The sequence below is a fragment of the Phycodurus eques genome, chromosome 17 (genome assembly GCF_024500275.1).
Source record: "Phycodurus eques isolate BA_2022a chromosome 17, UOR_Pequ_1.1, whole genome shotgun sequence".
Taxonomy (NCBI): domain Eukaryota; kingdom Metazoa; phylum Chordata; class Actinopteri; order Syngnathiformes; family Syngnathidae; genus Phycodurus; species Phycodurus eques.
Window position 1 is genome coordinate 21,256,222 of NC_084541.1, and position 21,158 is coordinate 21,277,379.

A 21,158-nucleotide genomic window follows, 5' to 3' on the forward strand; every position below is an offset into this window, starting at 1 on the left:
CCTCGGGCTTCCAATTGACTGACAGCCCCGGCAGCCAATCGCGGACCGCATATCGGCTGACCCTGCGTAAAGGGCGGGGCGACGCGCGCTCGCCCGCATAGCGGAGCAAAATGGCGGCCGTGGCCACCGAGCCAGGAGCTACGGCGATTCGAACAACAGCGACCACCGACGACGGCTCACCGGAACCGGGCACCAGCGGCTCGGGTCACATGCTAGTCTCCCAGGAGCCCGATCAGGCCGCGGAGCTGCGTAGCCCTCGCTCGGGAGACGGTGGGGGCGGGGAGGAGCGCCGCCATGTCGGGCCGGAGCCGGAGCCGGAGCCGGAGCCCGCGGGGGGGAAAGTCCAAGGTGAGGCCGCCGCCAGCGACCAACTCGTCCAGAACCGGATTGGCACCGGGAGGGAAGCGGCTTGGAACGGCTCGGTGCAGGCGCAGGCGGCGGCGGCGTGCCGCAGCATCCTCGAGCAGCCCAAGCCCTCCTCCTCCGCCGTCTTCCTTCACTCCTTCCCGGCCGCCCGGCCCCCGCCCGGCGCCGAGGCCGGCCTGTCCCTGGCGGAACCGGCGGAACCGACCACGAACGCCGCGGGCCGGGACCGGGGATACCCGGCTTCGGTCCAACCGGAGCGGAGGCCCGCTGCTTCTCAAGACGGTACCGCGGAGGGCGATCCGGAGACGGGATACGGCGAGCCCGAGAAGGGGGACGCGTGTGGCGGCTTGCGAGAACCGCCGAAGCCGGACGCCAACCCGGCCGAAGTCGCTCCGTGCGCTCCGAGGCTCGGCGGCCGCGTGCAGGACCTGAGCCTCAGCCTGGGCTCCGAGGTCCGGGTCTCCTTGGACCACGTCATCGATGACGCGCTGGTTGTGTCGTTCCGGGTGGGGGAGAAGCTCTTCTCCGGGGTTCTGATGGACGTTTCCAAAAGGTACGGCGAAATTCATCGGATAATCGAGAGGTGCGACAATGAATCGATACGACCACCGATCCGTGATCAAATTCATCGATTCATGCCTTTTTCTTTGTCATCGTCTGAAGACTTTGTCTGACTTCAAATTGCCCAAACCCTCAGAATTCTCCCGATTTCTGTCGTCGTCCGTGAAGACGGACTGATTGTCTTTGCGTTGAATCCCCCCCAAAAAAAGACATTTGCAAACATCTGCTGCGGAAAACAACGATCAACATTTTTGCCGATTTTCTGACTAATCTTACCGACCAAACCAGTTCAATCAATTTATGTTTGTGCATTTTCTGCACCGTCAATCTGAAATTGTACGGAAGCGTATTACATTCACTTGGATCCCCCCCCCAAAAAAACCTCTTGTTTTCTGAGTAATTTTTTTGAGGGCTTTGTTTTTTTGAATGTTTATTTCTGTTTCTCTGAGTATTTTTGTGACTAATTCTTTTTCTCAGTTTTTCTGTCTATTCCTCCCCCCCTCCTGTTTGTCTGAGTAATTTTTTTCCTGTTTTTCCTGATTCTTTTTTTCAGTTTTTCTAACACATTTTTTTCTAATGACTAATAACAATACCGTCCATGTGACTCAAAGACGGAGGATCTCCCAGTGTCTTAAATCCATCTCAAAATACAACTTGATCAAACTCAATAAGCCGATCATGTTGCTGACTACGGCGTCCGCAAAGACTCACTTGCAGTTCGCGGGTTCTCGCGGGAGTTCGATGTGTCCCGATAACGCAGAAAAAAATACTCCCAAAAGCGAAGCCCTCAAATAAATGACTCAGAAAAACAGCACTTTTTTTAAAAAAAAAAGTGATGCAATACGCTTCCGTAGCAATTGTGTCCTGTTTTTGAATAAAGGGATGAAAATGAGAAAAGATTTGGGTTTCATCTGATTTGTCAGATAATTGAGAGAAATAATTGCCAGATGAATCGATGATTGAAATCCTCATTCGCTGCAGGCGGCCCGAGAATGAGGACGAACGTGCGCGATTTCAGGAAACGCGCCATGAAATAATGTAACGAGATTTGGCGACCTGTCCTGCTTTTCGATTTCCTATTGAAACGGACATTATCGCTGTTGCGCAACAGAGCGAACCCCGCGTATTCGCCGTTTGTCTCGCTTTTGTGCTCTCGCCACAGCCGTGTCGTGTGTGAAAATATTGATTTGGAAATCATCTTTTGGCCAAGGAGGAACTGTGTTGAAGTGAGAGGAGGAGCTTCATTCAGACAGAACATATTCTTGTCTTGTATTTACATTTATATTTTGAAAGGTTGTCACGTTTGAGTCTCTAAGGTTCTCATGTGGTGTGCTCAGGTTCGGACCGTACGGAATTCCCATCACGCCGTTTCCCCGGCGCGAAGACCATATTCGACCTCAGAGGGCGGCGGTCCCCGCGGAGGCCGCCGCCCCCACGTCCCCAAAGCGGGAAGTGCCCGGCGAAGACGCGCCTCCTCGCCCGTGGACCGCCAAGCCGCCGCCGCTGTTCCAGGAGGGGGCGCCGTACCCGCCCCCGCTGTTCATCAGGGACACCTACAACCAGGCGTTACCTCAGCCGCCGCCTCGGAAGATCAAGCGGCCCAAGCGGCGCTACCGCTGCGAGGAGCCCACCTCCATCATGAACGCCATCAAGCTGCGCCCCCGCCAGGTGCTGTGCGACAAGTGCAAAGGCGTGGTGGCGGCGGCCGGGCGGCGGACGGGCCCCGTGGACCTGAGGGGCGAGGAGGCGTCGCGGCGGGGGAAGGCGGCGGACGGGCCCGTGTCCGCCGAGGTCAAGCGACTGAGGAGCGACGACAAGAGCGGCCGAGGCGACAGACGGGCCCCGTCGGGCACGGGGGGGTCCGCCGCCTCTTCGCCGTCCTCGTCCGCGTCCATGCGTCTCAAGCTGAACTCTAAGAAGGTTCTTGGCAAAGGAACCTCAGCGGATCGCTCCAAAGCTCGCCAGGTTCTCAAGAAGATGGCGCGGAACTCGCAGCCTCCGCCGCCGCTCGGCGAGAACCAGGACAGAGAGGGCGGCGGCGGCAAGGCCCTGACGCGCGCCGCCGCCTTGCAGAACCACAACCAGAAGGTCCACTTCACCCGCCGCCTGCAGCACCTTAGCGGCGCTCTGGTCGGCCCCGCCTCGCACACGGCGCTGCCGCCTCGAATGCGCCTCAAACCCCAAAGGTATCGTACCGACGACCCTCAGGGCCCCCCCCCCTCCTCCTCCTCCTCCTCCTCCTCCTCCTCCTCTTCTTGCGCCTCCTCTTCCTCGCCTCCCAAACACAACGCTCGCTCGGCCACCTCGAGCCCAGACCTGCCCGCGTTCAACCCCGTACCGCCGCCCCCGCGCCTCGCCCCCAGTCCGACGCCGCCCTCTTCTTACTGTGCTGCTACGGAGGACAAGGAGGCTCCGCCTCCTTCGGAGACCGTAGACCTCCCCCCGCCCCCGGACCCGGCTTCCTTAGTTCCCCCCTGCCCGTCCTCGGTGGAGGCGGCGCTCGGCGACAAGGAAGGAGGTGAACTGAAACGGCGTCGCAAATCTTCCACGTCGTCGTCCTCTTCCTCGTCGTCGACGTCGTCGTCCTCCGTCTTCTCCAAGTCGGTGTCAAAATGTCTGCTGCCCGACGGGCGCACCGTGTGCGTGGGCGACATCGTGTGGGCCAAAATCTACGGCTTCCCCTGGTGGCCGGCGCGGGTGCTGGGCATCACGGTGGCGCGGCGGGCCAACGCCGTGTCGGCGGCGACGAGGCAGGAGGCGCGCGTGTCCTGGTTCGGCTCGCCCACCACCTCCTTCCTGCCGCTCTCGCAGCTGTCGCCCTTCCTGGAGAGCTTCCAGTCGCGCTTCGACAGGAAACGCAAGGGCCCGTACCGCCGCGCCATCTCCGAGGCCGCCAGCGCCGCCAAGCAGCTGACGCCCGAAGTGCGCGCGCTGCTCACGCAGTTTGAGACGTAGCGCTAGCCCGGGCCGTCCTCTCGCCCTTTGCTGCAGGAAGTCACGCGTGCCCCCGCCCGCTTGCCCCTATTGTAAGATTCCTTATTTTGTTCCTCCGAGGCGAGGCTTCTCTCCACGGAGGTTCTTCGGCCGTTGCTCGGCAGATTTCAAGCGGCTTTGGCATCTCTGTGCCAAGCCGGCGTTTCCCAACCTTTATTGAGCCAAAGCAAACATTTGAGATTCGAAAAGATCTCCTCCTGCACAAAACTCTCACAAAAGGTAGAATAATTAAGTCGCTTCTGAGCAATTTCATTGTTCTCCCTGTCACTACAGTGGACCCCCGTTATGGGGGGGGTTTAGATACCGGGCCCGACCGCCAATAGCGCAACTCTGCAAATTATTGACATCTATTACAATTTAAACCCCCCAAATTCTTGAATAAGCTCCCACATCCCCAAAACCTGCACGGTAGGTTACTTGAAGACTGAATTGTCAGTAGGTGTGAATGGTTGTTTGTCGATATGAGCCCTGCGATGGGCTGGCGACCGGTTCAGGGCGTAGCCCGCCTCCCGCCCGCAGTCAGCCGGGATGGGCTCCGGCACGCCCGCGACCCGCGTGACGGAAAATGGATGGATGCCGCCAAGAAGCGCTTCCCATACAAGACGGCGGTTGCCCCCCAAAAATGTGAAAACAAATCAGTGAACATGAGAATCCGCGGGTGCCGCGGCGCCAGTATGCGGGGGTCTGCTGTGTACGTCGCCGGCATAGATAGAAGAACAAAGCTAGAGCGGACCTCCTCACGTTCGCAGATTTGGGGGGGGGGGGGGGAGTTTTCTTTGTTTCCATGGGAATTCTAAATGAGCGTCAAGTATTTGCAGGTATTCGTGGTCGGGCCCAGTCCCTATCCGCTTCGGATTGTGGGGGTCCGCTGTACGTTGTTTGGCAAAATAGCTACTTTTTGGACCACTTCAGTAAAATAACAATTTTTCCCGCAACACACCTGACGTTTTCTCACGGCAGACGAATGTCGCTAAAACAAAGTTGGGAAGGGAGGACGAAAACCTCGAGTACTTTTGTAGCAACGTGACACGATTCCCCAAAAATGAGAAAGTCTGGTTGGACCGGCTACTTCAACCCGCCAAGAATTTTGAAAATCGGGTGATGGGTTGTGAAGAGTTTTTTACGTTGGGGGGAAAAAAACTCTTTTTGGGGAAGGGTTTGTGTGATGTCATCTATGGGCAATTGGGTCAAACACCACCCTTAACCAGCGCTGTTTTGCTCAGGTTTTTGGACCGGATTTTCTCCAGGCAATAGCGCACAAAAACAATCATCAAAAAGTTTTTCGTGATTCACACTACTGCTGCAAGTAATCACTGTTTTCCTCATCGATGAAGCGGAGTATTATTTTCCCCGAAATTGATGGCGATTCACTTACCGGTTTGGTCCAAACATCCGTCAGAAAATTGGCAAAAAAGGTTTTCCAAAGTCAAAGCAGATGTTTGCAAAAGTTTGATTTTGAAAAGCGACAAAGATTTGACGGAGGACGACAGAAATCGGGGAATATTTTGTGCTGCGAGCGATTGATTGAGTGGTTCTGAAAGGTTTCCCCCCCCCCCCCCCCCCAAGTACCACCCGCAAATGTGCTTGGCTCTCCGTGCACTACCGACATTAAAGTACAACGGCACGCGAGGCCCAAGTGTTGTTCAAGAAGCCGATGTATTCCCTGCGCTGTGAACATTTTGCGCCGTTCGAACGTCAATACTGTCGGAAAATCAAACTGTTCTCGAATAATGCTTCAAATACAATGTAGTCCGCGTGAAAGTTACAAATTGTACCCAAATAAAAGCTTGAAAAGATTAAGTCCAAATGTGTATTATGCCAAAGTTAAATACAACTAAAGTGTACTTAACAAATGTCCTCTTCTGGATGAAAAAAAAAAGAGATTAAGCCCCGTTAACAAAATGCACATTTGAGTGAGGAGTACTCGTGCCACACTTTGAGAACCACTGGATTAATTGATGACCTAAAAAATGGTCGATGACTTTGATGATCGATTAGCTGTCGCTGAATTTCGACAGCCGCTAATGTGTTGTTGGGAAGCGCTGCGCTCAAAGCTAAGCTAGCCAGGGAGGTGAAAACGGTTTTGATTTTTTTGTGCCGTGACGGAGACGAAGAACCGATCCAAGCTGTGAAACTCTTCTCCAAACTGAGGTCGGGGGGCCTCAAAGCGGTTCGAGTCGTTCACGCGTGGTCATCAATCCCAAATTGACGCCGCGGCGACGTTTGCCGGGCCAGCCCTCAGCCCCCCACTTCCTTCCTTTCTTCCGATGATGATGATGATGGTGACGGTGACGATGGTGTATTTTCCCTCTCTGTTTGTCTCCTGCTCCACTTTGGGACTCTTTTTCCCGCCTGTTTGCAGATCAGAGATTCTGAACAAAAGCGAGTTTGTGTAAATGTTTTTTTTTTTTTTCTCTCTCTGATGTTTCAAATCTTAAATAAAATTTCTCTTGGAATTGTGGTTGAATTTGAGCTTTTTTTCTTCCGCCGCTGCGACTGCGCCCGCGCGACTCACTGCTTTTTTTTTTTCTTGGATTGTCTTACCTGCAAACAGTGTTTTGAAGCAAGCGAGCAGAGTGGGAAAATACTAGTAGCACTTTAGCGTCGCTACATTAGCACGCGGGCTCACCGCTGTGGGGTAACAAAAATAAACAAACAAACAATCCAAACTCATACTAGGAAACGGCGTCACCAAGAGGCCATAACTCAATGGGTGTTACGCTCATGTAAATGTACTAGTACACTTTCTGTCGTCATTTGTAAAACTGACTTAGTCATGTTTTTTTTCCCCACTATTGTATGACACTGTCACGCACTAGTAGAATGACTAGGCCACACTAGTAGAACAACTACATATTATTCGTGAGATAAAACTGCACTAGTTGAGAACGACATGCTACTAGTACAACTACCTAGTGACATAAAATGTTACTTCTTAATATCTAGCACTTCAATTGTAGTGCCTTCTCGTTGTTCTACTAGTGCACAGTAGTGGGGGAAAAAAACTACTAGTAAGAGAGTTGTTCTACAAAATGTTCTTACTAGTGAGGACAAAGTGAACTAGTACAGATCTTAAGATGGATATCAAGGACACTGAATACATACTTTAATGGCTTGCCCACAATGTGACGTTTCTGCGCACTAGTAGAATGACTAGGGCGCACTAATAGCCAACTACAAGTGAGACAAAACCGCTTTGGTTGACAACTGTGTGACACTAGTGATTCTTGTTACGTAAATTCTACTAGCTAACATCTAGCGCTTCACGAATAGTGCACACTAGTGTAGTTGTTCTGTTAGTGCACAACAGTAAAGTCGTACAGTAGTGGAAAACCATTACTAGTAAGCCAGTTGTACTAGTGTGCTGAATTGGCTTACTAGCCAGGACAAGGTGCACTAGTACATGGACCTTAAGTTGGATAGCGCATAAATGCTCAAACAGCTTTTTGTGCACTAGTAGAAGACCGTAAAAAAAAAAAAAAATCCACTAGTGTATGACACTAGTATGCACTAGTAAAACAACTAGGGCACATTTATAAAACAACAATATTTAATAGTGAGACAAGCCTGTGCACTAGTTGACGTCTGAGTGCTACTAGTACTACTGCTACTCGTGAGCTTTACGTCGCGAGTCATGTGTCCTTATTCTACGAGTGCGCCCTGGTCGCTCTAAACGTTCCCGGTTCTGTCAAAGAGCGGTGGGAAAAATGAACTCGCATAGTCGTTCTCGTAATGCGCCTTAGTCCGTCTACTAGTGCACTGAGTTGTCTTATGAGAGGCAGCAAAGCCTGCTAGTACATGAAGCTGAACCTGGATGTCGAGGCTATCGAACAAATGCTGTTCGAGCTTTTCTTTGCTCGTCAGACAAAAGCAGGGAGACGCGGTTTTCTTCAAGAACGAACAAGGAACGAGTTACCCTTACCCTTAAGCCGATACGGTATAAGTGCTCGAACGGCTTTCCGCACGCCCAAACACCTCCCAGCATGCATTGCAGCGGCGTCGTGCGACCGCCCGCCCGCGGTGACGTCACCGCGCGATGACACCCTGTGACGTCTGTGTCGTTGCAGCTCCGCCTCCCCGAAGAGCTGCTGACGTCGTCTGCGCCGCCAATCACGCCGACTCCATCCACCGACCGCCGATTGATATTTAACGACGAATATATTTATCAAGCCGAGCCGCCGATCACGGAAGGGACGAGCGTTAGCCTAGCTCAGCACGCCGGCTTGTAATTATTGTTAGTTGTCATAGAAAGGAGATGAGCAAGGCAATAAAATGTCGCACGCGGTGTCAAATGTGATTGGTCGATTTACTGAATGAGGGGCGGGCAATTCGTCGAGTGTTTGTCCTCAAAAATCCCGAAAGATGCCGGTGGGATATCATCCCGATACCCATTGAACCCAATCCAGCATGATGACCGTCAACGGATGAACAATGAATCGATTCTTCGTCCACGGGAGAAGACGGCCTCGATGGGAGGGAGAAAAAAAAAAGTCATTTCCTTTCGAGTTCACTGCTAAAACAAATATAGCGCGAGATTCCCGTGGGAAACGTTGCTCAATTTTGGACATTCGGTCCGTCGTCGTATTGCCATTCACTTTTTGGGCGTTTTCGCCCATTTTTACATTGTACAAAGCGAATTGCATTTTTGTCGGATAACGGTAAAGACATCATGAGCGACGTTTGTCAAAATGGAACTCTTTGGACACGAACATGCGTTTGTGTTACTTACAAATGAAGCTTTTAAATTCATAGGAGAAAAATCTGATAGATCCAAAAATGAAATTAGCATCCTCACAAAACATCATTTGGGACTCCAAATAAATAGCAAAAGTCAATTTGGCGTTAAAAGTCTGAAAAATATTACTTTTTTTTCCCCCCTGAGGAACAAAGACGAACGACCTTGTGATGGATAACGACTGCCAATCGTTCAAATGCGCACATCAGCCAAATAAATTGATTTTCAAAAGCAAATTCAGCGGGCCGTTGATGAAATGATAGGAAAATAACCCAAGTGCGCGTCGACCGTAAAGTACGCATGGTCAGCTCGTTGAATATCGCCAACTACCGCTAGTTGCAGCCGATTGTGGTTAGGGTAGACGCAGCCGCCGGCGCGCCCTCCGCCATCGCCTTAGCCGACAAACGGGCAAAAAATAAACACGGAACGAGCGCCTTCGTGCGCCAGCTGACGCCAGGCGCTCCCTAAACATGCAGATCGGCTAACGGGTCAGCCGGTTAACAGCCGGGCAACGCTGCGCTCTCGTTCGCCGACTCAGCTTCAAAGTCGCAGATACTACAGTGGCAAATGTGAGGGTAGCATACGTAGTCGCTACTTCCCGCTAACGGATTTTCATCGGTCCCGGGTGTTCTGGAACGTAACCCCGCAATCAACGAGGGACTCGTCGTCGATCGCGAGTACGAGTCAGGAACGGTCGCAGGTTTTATTGCTCAATGCAAAATTCCATTTGGGGGCAAGATTGTATCAGGTCATAAAAGACGGCGGGGGGGGGGGTCTTCGTGGCCAGGATGTGTTTGTTTGTTTGTTTGTTGGATTTTAGTAACAAATGGCAACGAACGGAGCAGCTGAGACCCTCGCTCACGCAGGAAGTGATACGACCTCGCCGGACGGAGGCCACGTCGCTCGCTCGTGGAAGGGGACGAGGTAAAGAGGGGCAACGGAGGGCGGCCAATCCCAAATCTGACCCGGCGCCGGTCAGGGCGGCGACATTTTACGGAATGTCCAGAAAAACACGGCAGCTGTGGACGATTCGGGTCGAGCTGGAAAACGCGGTCGAATCCGACAATTTGATTCCCCGACCCGAGTTACCGGAGTCACCGGAAAGACGAGACTCGGAGGATTCGCTCGACGGACTCGTGGAGGTAAAGTCATCGGAAACGCCGCGGACAATTCGCGTCAAAGCCTTGACTCGACGCGATACGGTGACGGGAAATAGCGAACGAATCATTGACACTCATTTTCGTTGCCACGAAAAATAGAATTAAAAAAAAAAAAAAAAACAATCTGCAGAAAGGTGAAACCGAATGCCAAACTGCGACTACGTGGCCGTTCGTCGCGTAGCGCACTCGTGTCTCACATTTTTGTGCGTATCTCAAAAAGCGCCGGCTTATCACAAAGAGAAGCTTGGAAGTCGAGGCACTCGTATCTCAAGGCGTCTCGTATCTCAGCCGTTTCTGTTGGGATTTGACGCTGAGCGGGAAAACGCTTTCAAAGTCGGTTCGGTGTCGGGAGAAATCAAGCAAAGCCCAAAAGGGGGAAAACAAAGAGAGACAAAAAGACATTTTGGGGGGAGAAATGAAAATGCGATTTCATGTCAAGGCCGGATTGGCCAGGCCGAGACGGCACGGGGGGGTCGTTGAAGTCGTCTCGGTGGAAGATTCGGCGTGCAAACCGCAGCTAAACGTGAGCGCGTGCTGCAGGCCGACGGCTAATAGTGTAATCATTGATGAGGCGACACTCCTACAGTAATTGATTTAGCGCTTTCGGTGCGTTTCAGGTGAAAGTCCACGGAGATTCCGTTCACGCCGCCAACGCTCGCCTTTCGGGTCTCCGCTGCGTCGACATGGCCGCCGGTCGAGACGACTGCGAGGTAAGAGGGTGATTGATTATCACAGGTGGCGATAAAGTACTCGCGCTCTGTACTGAAGTACGAGTGGCGGCAGATGCTCGGGGGGGGGAAGTCTGCTACGAGTCCAAGTTAGTGTTCAACTCTTGTACTTCAGTAAAAGTTCAGGAATTTCAGACGTTTCAGGCTCAATTCGAGACAATTTTTGTTTGGATGACTTGACGCATCGGAAACAAAAACGTCTCCAACCAAGCAAGTTAACTATCCATCTATCCGTTTTCTGCCGCGCTCCTCCTCACGCGGGTCGCGGGCGCGCCGGAGCCCGTCCCAGCGGTCATCGGGCGGGAGGCGGGGTACGCCCCGAACCGGTCGGCGGCCCGTCGCGGGGCACGTACAAACGAACGACCGTTCGCACTCACAGTCACGCCTACGGGCCATTGAGAGTCTCCGACGAGTTACTAGTAAATTGCATTGCGGTCATAGTAAGAAGAAGAAAAAAGACGTTATGTTCCGCATGCGGTGCCAGCTCAACATTGATGCTATCGAGGCAACCATATTGCTAACGTCGCGAACTGACGAACACGAAAATCCGAATCCCGAAGACCGGTTGACTTTCCCTCGCTGTATTTTCATCTTCTTTTACGGCGTGTCGTCATCCGCGGACGTTGAAAAAGGTAGCGAGCCTATTTGGAAAAAGTACAAAGATCTCATTCCAAATGTCGGCGGTGAAAAGCCAAAAGGAAAGCCGTGTTTTTGTGGATTCACACCACCGGGTCAGAAGAACAAATCGTCAAATCGAGCTTTGCGAGAAGTCCGCCGAAGCGCAGTCACGGAGTATTTCCCCGAGCGCTGTCGGTCGCGGCCCCCCTCGCTCGCGCGGCCTGTATTGCGACGCTACGACGGTCGCGTCGCCGTGTCGCCTTCGACCGCTGGCCCTCGGTAGCCGTCGTTGCGGCCTTCGAGGGGTTAACCTGAGCGCGGGGGCGCCCTCCGGAGGCGCTCGCGAGCAGAAAGTGTCGCTCGCTAATATTCCGGGAGCGGGAACAGGAAGTGCCGGTTCCTAATATTGTGAGATTGTGCGTTGGGACCGAGTCAGGGCGAGGACCCGAGGAGGCGGCGCCGCCGGACGAGCGAAGAGCCAATAGGAGAGCAGCGGTTGGCGGCGGACATGATTTACACCATCGAGGACGTGCCGCCCTGGTACCTGTGCATCCTGCTGGGCCTGCAGGTACGGCGCAAAGACGGCGGGCCGTGCGACGGCACGCGCGCACGTGTGACCCGCGCCGTGTGTCCAGCACTACCTGACCTGCTTCAGCGGGACGGTGGCCGTGCCCTTCCTGCTGGCCGAGGCCATGTGCGTGGGCCAGGACCAGAACGCCGTCAGCCAGCTCATCGGGACCATTTTCACCACCGTGGGAATCACCACGCTCATACAGACCACCGTGGGAGTCAGGTGACCGCCGCCGACACCGGACCGCCTCGGAAAGAAGAGCGCCGTCCGTCGCTAACGGGGGTTGAACCGATGAGCTTTACTTCTGCGCGATGGCGGTTCGAACTCCCAAGCCGATGAATCGGCGCTCGCAACGAGGAGATATTCCCTTAAAAGGGAAATCCCGAGTAAACCCAAAATGTTCACGTTAGTTCATTCGCCGTATCGTCCCCCTTTTGGGCTCGACTCGCAGGGTCGCTGCGATATGTTATTGCACCGCAATTTTGGAATTCTACTGTCGCGCGTCGCATTCCCGGAGTCGTGTCACGTGAGCTGGCGTTAAGGTCGGAAAGGACGACGGTCCGCGAGGCGGCGATGGCGACTCGACTGTTATCTCCTTAGTCGTTCAACCCCTAGCGGCGAATATTCGGAATGTCGCTCGCCAATATTCCGTAAGCGGGCGGGAATTTTGGGCGTCGGCCTCTGACATTCCCGATTGTCGTCGTCGTCGTCGGGTAGACTTCCTCTGTTTCAAGCGTCCGCTCTCGCGTTCCTGATTCCCGCGCAAGCCATCCTCAGCCTGGAAAGGTGGACGTGCCCCAGTCGAGGTGAGCACACCGGACACAGTGCGCGCGCGTGTGCGGCGGATTTTGTATTTTCACGTTCGCGTGTGTCGGCAGAGGAGATTTACGGCAACGGGAGTTTCCCGCTGGACACGTCGCACGTTTGGCAACCCCGCATCAGAGAGGTGTCCGTCCGGCCGGCCGTCTTCGATCCTGCGATCGACGGGAACGTTTGACGTGTGCGTGTGCGTGTGCGTGTGCGCGCCCGTCAGATCCAGGGCGCCATCGTGGTATCGAGCACGGTGGAGGTGGCGATCGGCTTCCTGGGACTCCCCGGCGTCCTGCTGGAGTACATCGGCCCGCTGACCGTCACGCCCACCGTGTCGCTCATCGGCCTGTCCGTCTTCACCGCGGCCGGCGAGCGCGCCGGATCGCACTGGGGGTTCTCCGCGCTGTGAGTCGCCCGCACGCCCGCACGCGCTTGTCAACTGTGCCGAGCTTGTCGTCTTTGCGTGCGTGCAGGTGCATTCTCCTCATCGTGCTGTTTGCACAATACTTGCGGACGACGTCGCTTCCTGTTCCGGTGTGCACCGGGAAGAAAGGCCTGAGCTTGAGCAGGGTTCACGTCTTCAAGATGTTTCCCGTAAACGACAACTCGCCGCCTCGCTGTCTCGCCGCCGCCGGAATGTTTCCAAAGGTTTTTTTGTTTTTCAGATCATCCTGGCCATCGTCCTGGTGTGGCTCCTGTGTTACATCTTCACCCTCAGCGACCTTCTGCCCAGCGACCCGCGACGTTACGGCCACAAGGCGCGCACCGACGCCCGCGGGGACATCATGTCCTCCGCGCCCTGGTTCAGGGTGCCGTACCCCTGTGAGAACAATCAATCTACCTTTACAACTTCAGTGCCGGGAAAAAGTATCGGCGCCGTTCTCAAGTGTGTCGTTTTTTTTTTTTTGGTGGGGGGGGGGCATAGTTTCCACCAAGCTTTCATGGTTAAGATCATCCAACATAAAATGCAGTTTTTCATTTGTTTCAGTAAGCGGACCCTGTGTGACAAAGCAATGGCCGCCTCCGCCTAAGACCCGCTCGGGCCATCCTCAGCAGCAACAACTGAAATCGAGCGTTTTCTCGAGCGGCCAATGAGTCGCTCGCATCTCCTTCGGCCCGCTCTTCCTTGCGCAATTGTTTGAATTCAGCAAAAAGGGTTTTCGAGCACGAACGGTCCTTCGAAGGTCCTGCCGCTGCATTTCAAGCGGATTCGAGTCCGGACTTTGACGAGGCCGCTCCAAAACCTTCGTTTTGTTTTTTTTTCAAGCCGTTCGGAGGCGGACCGGCTGCCGGTGTGTTTGGGATCGTTATCCCGCCGGAGAACCCGAGTGCGCTTCAGCTTGAGGTCACAGAGCGACAACTGAACATTCTCCTTCCGGATTTTCGGTTAAAGAGCGGAATTCGCGGTTCCGTCCATCACGGCGAGTTGTCCGGGTCCTGAAGGAGCGAAGCAGCCTAAGACCGTCACCCGACCGCCACCGCCGCCGCCGCCATGTTTGACTGGTGGTATGATGTTGTTTTTCTGAAATGCTAAGCTCCATTTACACCAGCTGGAACGAGCCACGCGCAGAGGCAAAAAGCTCAACTTTGCTCTTCCTTGTCGTTGACTCGTGAACCCTGACCCTTAACCTGCAGTTCTTTAGACCTTGTCCTCCTGGATGAGGCGTCGCCGTGTCCTTGGGCTCATTTTGTAGGCCGCGCTTCCGTGTTTTCTCCATTTGCGGACAACGGCTGTCACCCGAAAAAACATTTCCGCTCAATAAATAAAAGCACCCTTGAAAAACTGCATTTTGTGTTTACGTGGGTTATCGTTGTCCGACATTTGCAGTTGTTGATGATTTGAAACAGCGCGGGGCAAAGGGGACCGACACCTTTTCGTGGACCCGTACTGCATTTATCTCCGCAACTTGCTCGGTAACCCAACAAAATGTGCCGCGGCAGGCCAGTGGGGGGTGCCGGTGGTGACGTTGGCGGGGGTGTTGGGCATGTTCAGCGCCACCCTGGCGGGCATCGTGGAGTCCGTCGGCGACTACTACGCGTGCGCTCGCCTCGCCGGGGCGCCGCCGCCTCCGATCCACGCCATCAACAGGTGAGACGGGACGTGAACCCTTTGACCCCGGGCGGGCGCCGACATCGAGCGCTCGTGTGTTTTTTTTTGCAGAGGAATCTTCACCGAGGGCGTGTGCTGCATCATCGCGGGACTCTTGGGCACCGGAAACGGATCCACGTCCTCCAGCCCCAACATCGGCGTGCTCGCCATCACCAAGGTACTCGCTCGGTCTCGCTACGCGCGCGCGGACGCCGGTGGCGACTCGGCCGCGACATCCGGTCGACGGCTCCTCTGGTCGCGCGTCATCTACGCCGACCGCGACGACGACGTGTACGACTTATCGTGTGACGTGTGCGTGCGCAGGTGGGCAGCCGTCGCGTGGTCCAGTACGGCGCCGGCATCATGTTGCTGCTGGGATGCGTCGGAAAGTTCACGGCGCTGTTCGCGTCCCTGCCAGATCCCATCCTGGGAGGGATGTTCTGCACGCTCTTTGGTGAATCTTCTCTCCGCGCTCACGCACGAGTAGCCGCTACATTGTGCACTAGACAGCGAGTCTGTAGCGCATAGGTCGTGCCGTATATCGCGCCCTCGACGTATCTCACGGTGCGCCTCGAAAAGTACTCGACAGCGACGGTCACTCGGAAAAAGGAGCGAATGATTCCGTTTCGTCATCCCGATCATTCCCTCGTTGCCGACTCGCTCATTTTTAGAGAGTCGATGGCATCGTCGAGTCTCGGGCTGAAACCATGGAGCGACCGCTCCCTCATCGCTCCATAGGGATTCACAAAGTGAACTATATACGAAACGCAAAAGTTCACCCCAAAAAGTTGGTTTTTTTGTCCATTTTGAGAAATGAATGGGGAGTATAGGAATATTCTGTACGAGCAGTATCGGAACAAAAAGTGGCGGCTTTCACGTCAAGGGTGATATTTCCCCAAAAAAGGGAAAAAGGTTCCCTCCGTCTCTCTCTCTCCATCCACCTTCCGTCGCGCTTCTCCTCACGCGGGTCGCGGGCGTGCTGGCGGGGGACACCCTCAACCGGTCGCCAGCCAATCGTAGGGCACACCGAAACAAACAACCCTTCGCACCTACGGGCAATTTAGAGTCTTCGGTGAACCTGGCACGCATGTTTTTGGGATGCGGGAGGAAAGCGGAGCCACGCGGGCACGGGGAGAACGTGCCGACTCCACACAGGCCAGGCCGGATTGGAACCCGCGACCTCACCACCGCGAGGCAAATGTATCTCGAACTATATTGTCTTTTTCGAAGTACATTTTTCTACAAACGGTGGATACGATTGTCTGTCCTCCAGCTATGTTTGTCTGTCATTTGTTGTTCATTTCTGATTTTGATTTTTTTTTTCTTTCAGGGATGATCACGGCGGTGGGGCTTTCCAACCTGCAGCTGGTGGACCTCAACTCGTCCCGCAATCTCTTCGTGCTGGGCTTCTCCATTTTCTTCGGCCTCACGCTGCCCGCCTACCTGGACGCGCACCCCAAATCCATCGACACGGGTGCGTGCGCGCGCAACACCGCGTCCGCGCACGTGCGACCAACGAACGAGCTTTTTTGCGCTCGCAGGTGTGGAGGAGCTCAACCAGATCCTGACGGTTCTTCTGTCTACCGAGATGTTTGTGGGAGGCTTCCTGGCCTTCTGCCTGGACAACACCGTTCCAGGTCGCACACGCAAACCTTCGTCTTCATCGCCGTGACGACGCCCGCGACAATTACTCCGATAACGCGAATCATTCGATTGCAAAAAAAAGTGGAAGCTCGGATCATTTTTCACACGGACGAACGTTACTGCAGTCGCACGCGAGCCGGGACGGAGAATTTGTATCCAATTACTAATTCATTAACTACAACTATTGGTCGGAAGAATGCTCGATTCTAAAAAGATTCCATCGCCGCGGTGACACTGTTGCCACGACAACTTGACGGTATTGTTGCCACAGCGATGTCGTCGCGTCATCGTGGCAGTGTCGATGCCGCGGCGATATTTGGGCAAAACGTGCGCTGCGATGGCGTTGCCGTGGGGATATCATTGCCCAAAAAGCGTCTCTGTAATCAAGATGTGGTCGTGGCGCCTTGTTACGTGACGATGTTTTTTCGCCGTGCCGATGTTTGCGTGCTCAGGGTCGAGAGAGGAGCGCGGCCTCCTGCGGTGGAGCGCCTCGACGTCCTCGTCGCCCTCGTACGACTTCCCCGCGGGGATGGCGCTGGTCCGACGGGTCGACTGCCTCAGGAGGCTGCCCGTCAGTCCCACCTTCAGGGGGTGGGGCGCTTCCGGAGACCGAGAGCGAGGGGCGGAGCTCGCGGAGGAAGATGCCGACGCCTCGACCAAAGTTTAACGTGTGTCGCTGGAGGTTTTGGAATGTACCGCGTGACACCGCTGCCTGCACACATGCGCACTGCCTTTTGAATTTTTGTGGATGTAGAATGCGCGCACCCAACAAAGGTCATGTGTCATGTGTGTAAAAGGTATTTTCATGTGTTGATGTCTTGTGAGCTGTATTTTCATTCGTAATATTTTGATCAACTTATACACATAATGTACGTTCTTATTATCTAACGCGTGATGTTTCATATGTGATGCTTGAGATTTTGAGGCCTATACAACACATTATCAGTGTGATTTTTCTTTTCTTGAAACGCCAGATTTAGACTGTGAAATATGTGCATGATACAAAATCTAAAATCCCCCAAATATTTGTTTTGTCCAAAAACACCAATAAAGGCTCCAGTTTGATAGAAATGGAATTTCCCGTCAATTATTGAATGGTTCAGTCCTCACGAGCAAATTTTATCTGCCTGGCAGAAAACGTTTTTCTTTGCTTTCAACCGATAACAAGCCTTTTGTCACCAAATCACCTCTTGACATACATGAAATAGTTGTGCACTTAATGATTTGCATCCCACCATTTTACGTCAATTTGGATTTTAAAATTCAGTTTGCCATTAAAAGAAACCACACCTCCGAAAATGTGTCAGACAATACACACACGCACACACACACACACACACACACACACATGAAATCCCCCAAAAAGCACCAAACGGCGAAACTTCCGTGTTCGCTACAGGCCACAATGAGACGATTGATGAAGAATAATTGGACAAATGCTTCACATGCGACCACTGGAGCTGAATTATTACATTCATTTTCAATGATTATCATTACAATTATTCAGTTGTAACGCCCTATTTATACTACGACTGCATAAAGTCGTAGCGCTAATGCTAAACGCGTCGACGCGAGGGAGACTCGTGTTTTCTGTTTTACGTCTCTGTCGTCACGCGTTTCACGACGTTGGCGGGCGGTTTACGGTAATTAGCTGGTCCTTTCATCCGGAAGTTGAGCAGAGGAGACGAAATCCGTCCGCACCATCAAAATCCGAAACTAAGATAAAACGCTTATATTCGATCATTAATCGACATCACAAGCGTCTCGTCACACGTTAGGAACATTGATAATTATAATTATTGCTATTTTTGATCAAATATGAGCCACCTGACGATTGACTTCAGGCCGGGACACGTGAAGTTGCTGCAGGTAACTTGACACAATGACGTAGTTTGACCAACGCTCCAATAACAATACGTGTGAAAATGCGCCATCAAATTATCAAATGGAGGATTTACGATCATTCGAATGGAAAAGGGATTTTTTTCACGTGGTATACAAATAGTTGTGTGTGCGTGCGCGCGCGCCTTAGTGTAATGTGTGTGTTTTAATGCATGTGTGTGCGCGTTTGAACCCTTGAATTGTTTTTAACGAACTATGGTGATAAGAATGCAAATGCTGAGCATTGTTTGTGTGTTGGCGCAGCAGGAGGACCCCCCGGCGGGCGGTCTTCGCGTCCTGGTGACGGGCGCGAGCGGCCTGCTGGGCCGCGCCGTCCTCCGGGAGTTCGAGAAGCGCGGCTGCGCGGCGACGGGGACGGCGTACCGCAGGGCAGGCCCGCGCCTCCTTCGCTGCGACCTGATCGACGAGGACGCCGTCAAGGCGCTCGTGAGCCGATGCGAGGTAACGAGCGCGCGGATGGGTCCGAGTCGAAAAAGGCCCGCGGTCGCCATTTGCCAAACGGGACGAGCGGTCAAAGACGCGAGCCCGCGTTTACTCTCGTCGAACGGACGGCAAGCGGACGGTTGCGGTCGTCTTCGAAGACGTTTCCCCTCTCGCCCGAGCGCCTTCGTCGGTTCACGTGACGAAGCTTAAGTAAAACCTGACAACCGCGGCGGTCCGACCGCCATCGATTCAATGCCCTGAGAGTGAAACACGAAATGAAAACACTCGCAAGGAGCTGCGGTAAACGTCCGCCGGAGAGGCCGGTCGAGGCGGCAAAGTTGCCCACCGAACGGGAAGTAGCGGTAAAAGCGGAAGCGGTGAATCGTGAGCAGCCGGAAAGGAAGTCGAGCAGGAAGTAGAAAGCCAGCAAAAGCAAAGCACCGAGAGACACAGACGCTCAAACGTGTATTTGGATGGGGAACTTGGAAAAGTGACAGAAAAGCCAAAGAAAAAGCAAAAGTCACACACGGTCAACGCTTTAAAATGATGATGCCGTGCGCGTGTGTGTCGCGTAGCCCGACGCGGTGGTCCACTGTGCGGCGGAGCGCCGTCCCGACGTGGTGGAGCGCCACCCGGAGGCGGCCGACGACATCAACGTCCGCGCCACCGGCGCTCTCGCTAGGGAGGCGGGTGAGTCGGCCGCACGCGCGCGCGCACATCTGTTTGAGGCACGTGGGTGTGACGCGTGTGTTTGCTCAGCGCGCCGCGGCTCGTTCATGTTGTACATGAGCAGCGACTACGTGTTCGACGGCCGCCGCCCGCCTTACGGCCAAGACGACGTCCCGAATCCCGTCAACGCGTACGGACGCAGCAAGTTGGAAGGAGAGCGACAAACGCTTCGACACTGCGCACGTGAGTTCCGCGCGCGCCCGACGATCGAGCTGTATCGATAACGCGCGCGACTCCCGTCGGTCAGGCTCGGCGGTTCTGCGCGTTCCGGTTCTGTTCGGGGAGGTGGAGTCTCTGTCGGAGAGCGCCGTCACGTCGCTGTGGCCCGAAGTCCTGCGGGCGGGCGAGAACCGGGCTCTGGACCACTGCCAGCAGAGGTTCCCCACGCACACCCGAGACGTCGCCGCCGTCTGCTGGAACATCTGCCACGCGGCCGCTCAGGTACGCTAACGTCCGTTTGCCGCTCGTGTACATCTTGGTTCTTCTCAATAAGCTTGTTTTCATCTGCCACGCTTTCTTGGGGTCAACTATTGTGACTATTATGAATTGAAACGAGTGCTCGAACACGGCGGCTCCCGCTCTGCAGAGTACAGCTATTATCCATCCATCCGTTTTCTGTCGCGCTTCTCCTCACGCGGGTCGCGGGCGTGCCGGAGCCCAACCCGGCTGTCATCGGGCAGGAGGCGGGGTACGCCCCGAACCGGTCGCCGGCCCATCGCAGGGCACATACAAACGAACAACCATTCGCACTCACAGTCACACATACGGGCAATTTAGAGTCTACAGCTATTATTATTCTCCGATTATTTTTTTTCCTAACTTTCAGCCGGAACATCTGCCGCACTGCCGCTCGGCTATGCGATCGTTGTTATTATTATTAATGGGAATTTAAAAAATGGTTGCTCGAGTTCACTATTGTTGTTATTATTAATGTCAATAACGATCTGCAGCACTGTCGCTCAGGTACACTATTGTTAATATTCTCCATTATTCATAACCGTCAACTGGAACGTTTGCCAAGATGCCGGTGAGGTACATGAATTATTATTAATAACCGTCTGCCGTAACATCGACACGGTGGCCGCCGCAAGTACTATGAATTCTTGTTCAGATTTTCTTTTTACGACGATTATCGTCCGCCATTTGTGCGCATAGGACCGATCCATCCGAGGAATGTTCCACTATTCCGGGAAGGAGCAGATGACGAAATACGAGATGGCGCTGGCGATGGCTCAGGTCTTCAACCTTCCGTCCGATCACCTCGTCCCGGTAAGGAGCCTCCCGTGGGCGGCCCGCGCGCCGAGCGGCCGTTAACGTCCTTTTCCCCCCGGCAGCTGACGGAGCGGCCGGCGGCGGCCGCCGCTCCGCGGCCGCTCGACAGTCGCTTGGACTGTTCCCGTCTGGAGGTCCTGGGCCTCGGCGTGGAGCCGCGTGCGTTCGCCTCCGCCGTCAGGGACTGCCTGTGGCCGTTCGCGCCCGACAAACGCCGGCGGCAGACCGTCTTCCACTGATCGCCGTGGCGACCGTCGCGCCGCCGTGCGCTCGTCTGTTCAATAAAGTCTTCGCAAGCAAACACGTTCTTCGTTTCCAAGTTTGTGAGGGGAAAACATTTTGTCTTTTTACGGAGGACAGAAGTTTTCACTAGAAGGGAAAAATAGGAATAAAGTTGGATTTGAGGAAAAGTTTATTTTCTCGAGAAAAAGTTACATCGTTTTGAGAAATAAAATGCGTTTCAAAACAAGGTTAAGGTTTAAAATTCGGGGTTTCAAAGTAAGGTTTCAAAATCAGGCTTTGGGTTGCAAAACAGAATTCCATCCTTGTGTGGCAA

At 53.9% G+C, this 21,158-nt stretch overlaps 3 protein-coding genes across 11 annotated transcripts; all 3 read left to right on the top strand.

Annotated features, from left to right (window-relative positions):
• Positions 1-108: 108 nt before the first annotated feature.
• On the top strand, positions 109-8,072 carry pwwp2a (PWWP domain containing 2A). Of its 3 annotated transcripts, none has more exons than XR_009770205.1 (3): positions 109-919; positions 2,265-4,140; positions 7,989-8,072. XR_009770205.1 is itself a non-coding variant. In XM_061702617.1 (3 exons), exons 1-3 carry the CDS (start codon positions 111-113, stop codon positions 8,069-8,071), a joined length of 2,073 nt encoding a protein of 690 aa, XP_061558601.1. In that variant the 5' UTR covers positions 109-110. The 3 variants fall into 3 exon arrangements, 2 of the variants coding, with proteins under 2 accessions (XP_061558601.1, XP_061558600.1); XM_061702617.1 differs by having other exon boundaries at positions 2,265-3,445; positions 7,989-8,071; XM_061702616.1 differs by lacking the exon at positions 7,989-8,072 and having other exon boundaries at positions 2,265-6,329.
• A 1,372-nt stretch (positions 8,073-9,444) lies between these two features.
• Positions 9,445-17,337, top strand: slc23a1 (solute carrier family 23 member 1). 6 transcript variants are annotated; one of them, XM_061702623.1, is made up of 15 exons: positions 9,445-9,798; positions 10,434-10,526; positions 11,599-11,730; positions 11,798-11,955; positions 12,451-12,539; positions 12,612-12,679; positions 12,767-12,948; positions 13,017-13,137; positions 13,209-13,365; positions 14,485-14,632; positions 14,705-14,810; positions 14,957-15,086; positions 15,963-16,106; positions 16,174-16,269; positions 16,729-17,337. In XM_061702623.1, the coding sequence occupies exons 1-15, from the start codon at positions 9,445-9,447 to the stop codon at positions 16,941-16,943; spliced, it is 2,193 nt and encodes a 730-aa protein (XP_061558607.1). In that variant the 3' UTR covers positions 16,944-17,337. The 6 variants fall into 6 exon arrangements, with proteins under 6 accessions (XP_061558607.1, XP_061558603.1, XP_061558604.1 ...); XM_061702619.1 differs by having other exon boundaries at positions 11,599-11,955; XM_061702620.1 differs by having other exon boundaries at positions 12,451-12,679.
• A 310-nt stretch (positions 17,338-17,647) lies between these two features.
• mat2b (methionine adenosyltransferase 2 non-catalytic beta subunit methionine) lies at positions 17,648-20,933 on the top strand. 2 transcript variants are annotated; one of them, XM_061702629.1, is made up of 7 exons: positions 17,818-18,145; positions 18,422-18,619; positions 19,177-19,291; positions 19,361-19,513; positions 19,578-19,771; positions 20,486-20,599; positions 20,665-20,933. In XM_061702629.1, exons 1-7 carry the CDS (start codon positions 18,095-18,097, stop codon positions 20,839-20,841), a joined length of 1,002 nt encoding a protein of 333 aa, XP_061558613.1. In that variant the 5' UTR covers positions 17,818-18,094; the 3' UTR covers positions 20,842-20,933. The 2 variants fall into 2 exon arrangements, with proteins under 2 accessions (XP_061558612.1, XP_061558613.1); XM_061702628.1 differs by having other exon boundaries at positions 17,648-18,145; positions 19,395-19,771.
• Positions 20,934-21,158: the final 225 nt, after the last annotated feature.

Coding starts and splice junctions, on each gene's coding strand:
- pwwp2a (XM_061702616.1), top strand. CDS start 111: ATGGCGGCCGTGGCCACCGAGCCAGGAGCTACGGCGATTCGAACAACA. Junction 920..2,264: donor CTGATGGACGTTTCCAAAAG/GTACGGCGAAAT, acceptor TGGTGTGCTCAG/GTTCGGACCGTACGGAATTC.
- slc23a1 (XM_061702618.1), top strand. CDS start 9,445: ATGTGTTTGTTTGTTTGTTTGTTGGATTTTAGTAACAAATGGCAACGA. Junction 12,949..13,016: donor CACTGGGGGTTCTCCGCGCT/GTGAGTCGCCCG, acceptor GCGTGCGTGCAG/GTGCATTCTCCTCATCGTGC. Junction 13,138..13,208: donor ACGTCTTCAAGATGTTTCCC/GTAAACGACAAC, acceptor TTTGTTTTTCAG/ATCATCCTGGCCATCGTCCT.
- mat2b (XM_061702628.1), top strand. CDS start 18,095: ATGAGCCACCTGACGATTGACTTCAGGCCGGGACACGTGAAGTTGCTG. Junction 19,292..19,394: donor CGCTCTCGCTAGGGAGGCGG/GTGAGTCGGCCG, acceptor GTACATGAGCAG/CGACTACGTGTTCGACGGCC. Junction 20,600..20,664: donor CGTCCGATCACCTCGTCCCG/GTAAGGAGCCTC, acceptor TCCCCCCGGCAG/CTGACGGAGCGGCCGGCGGC.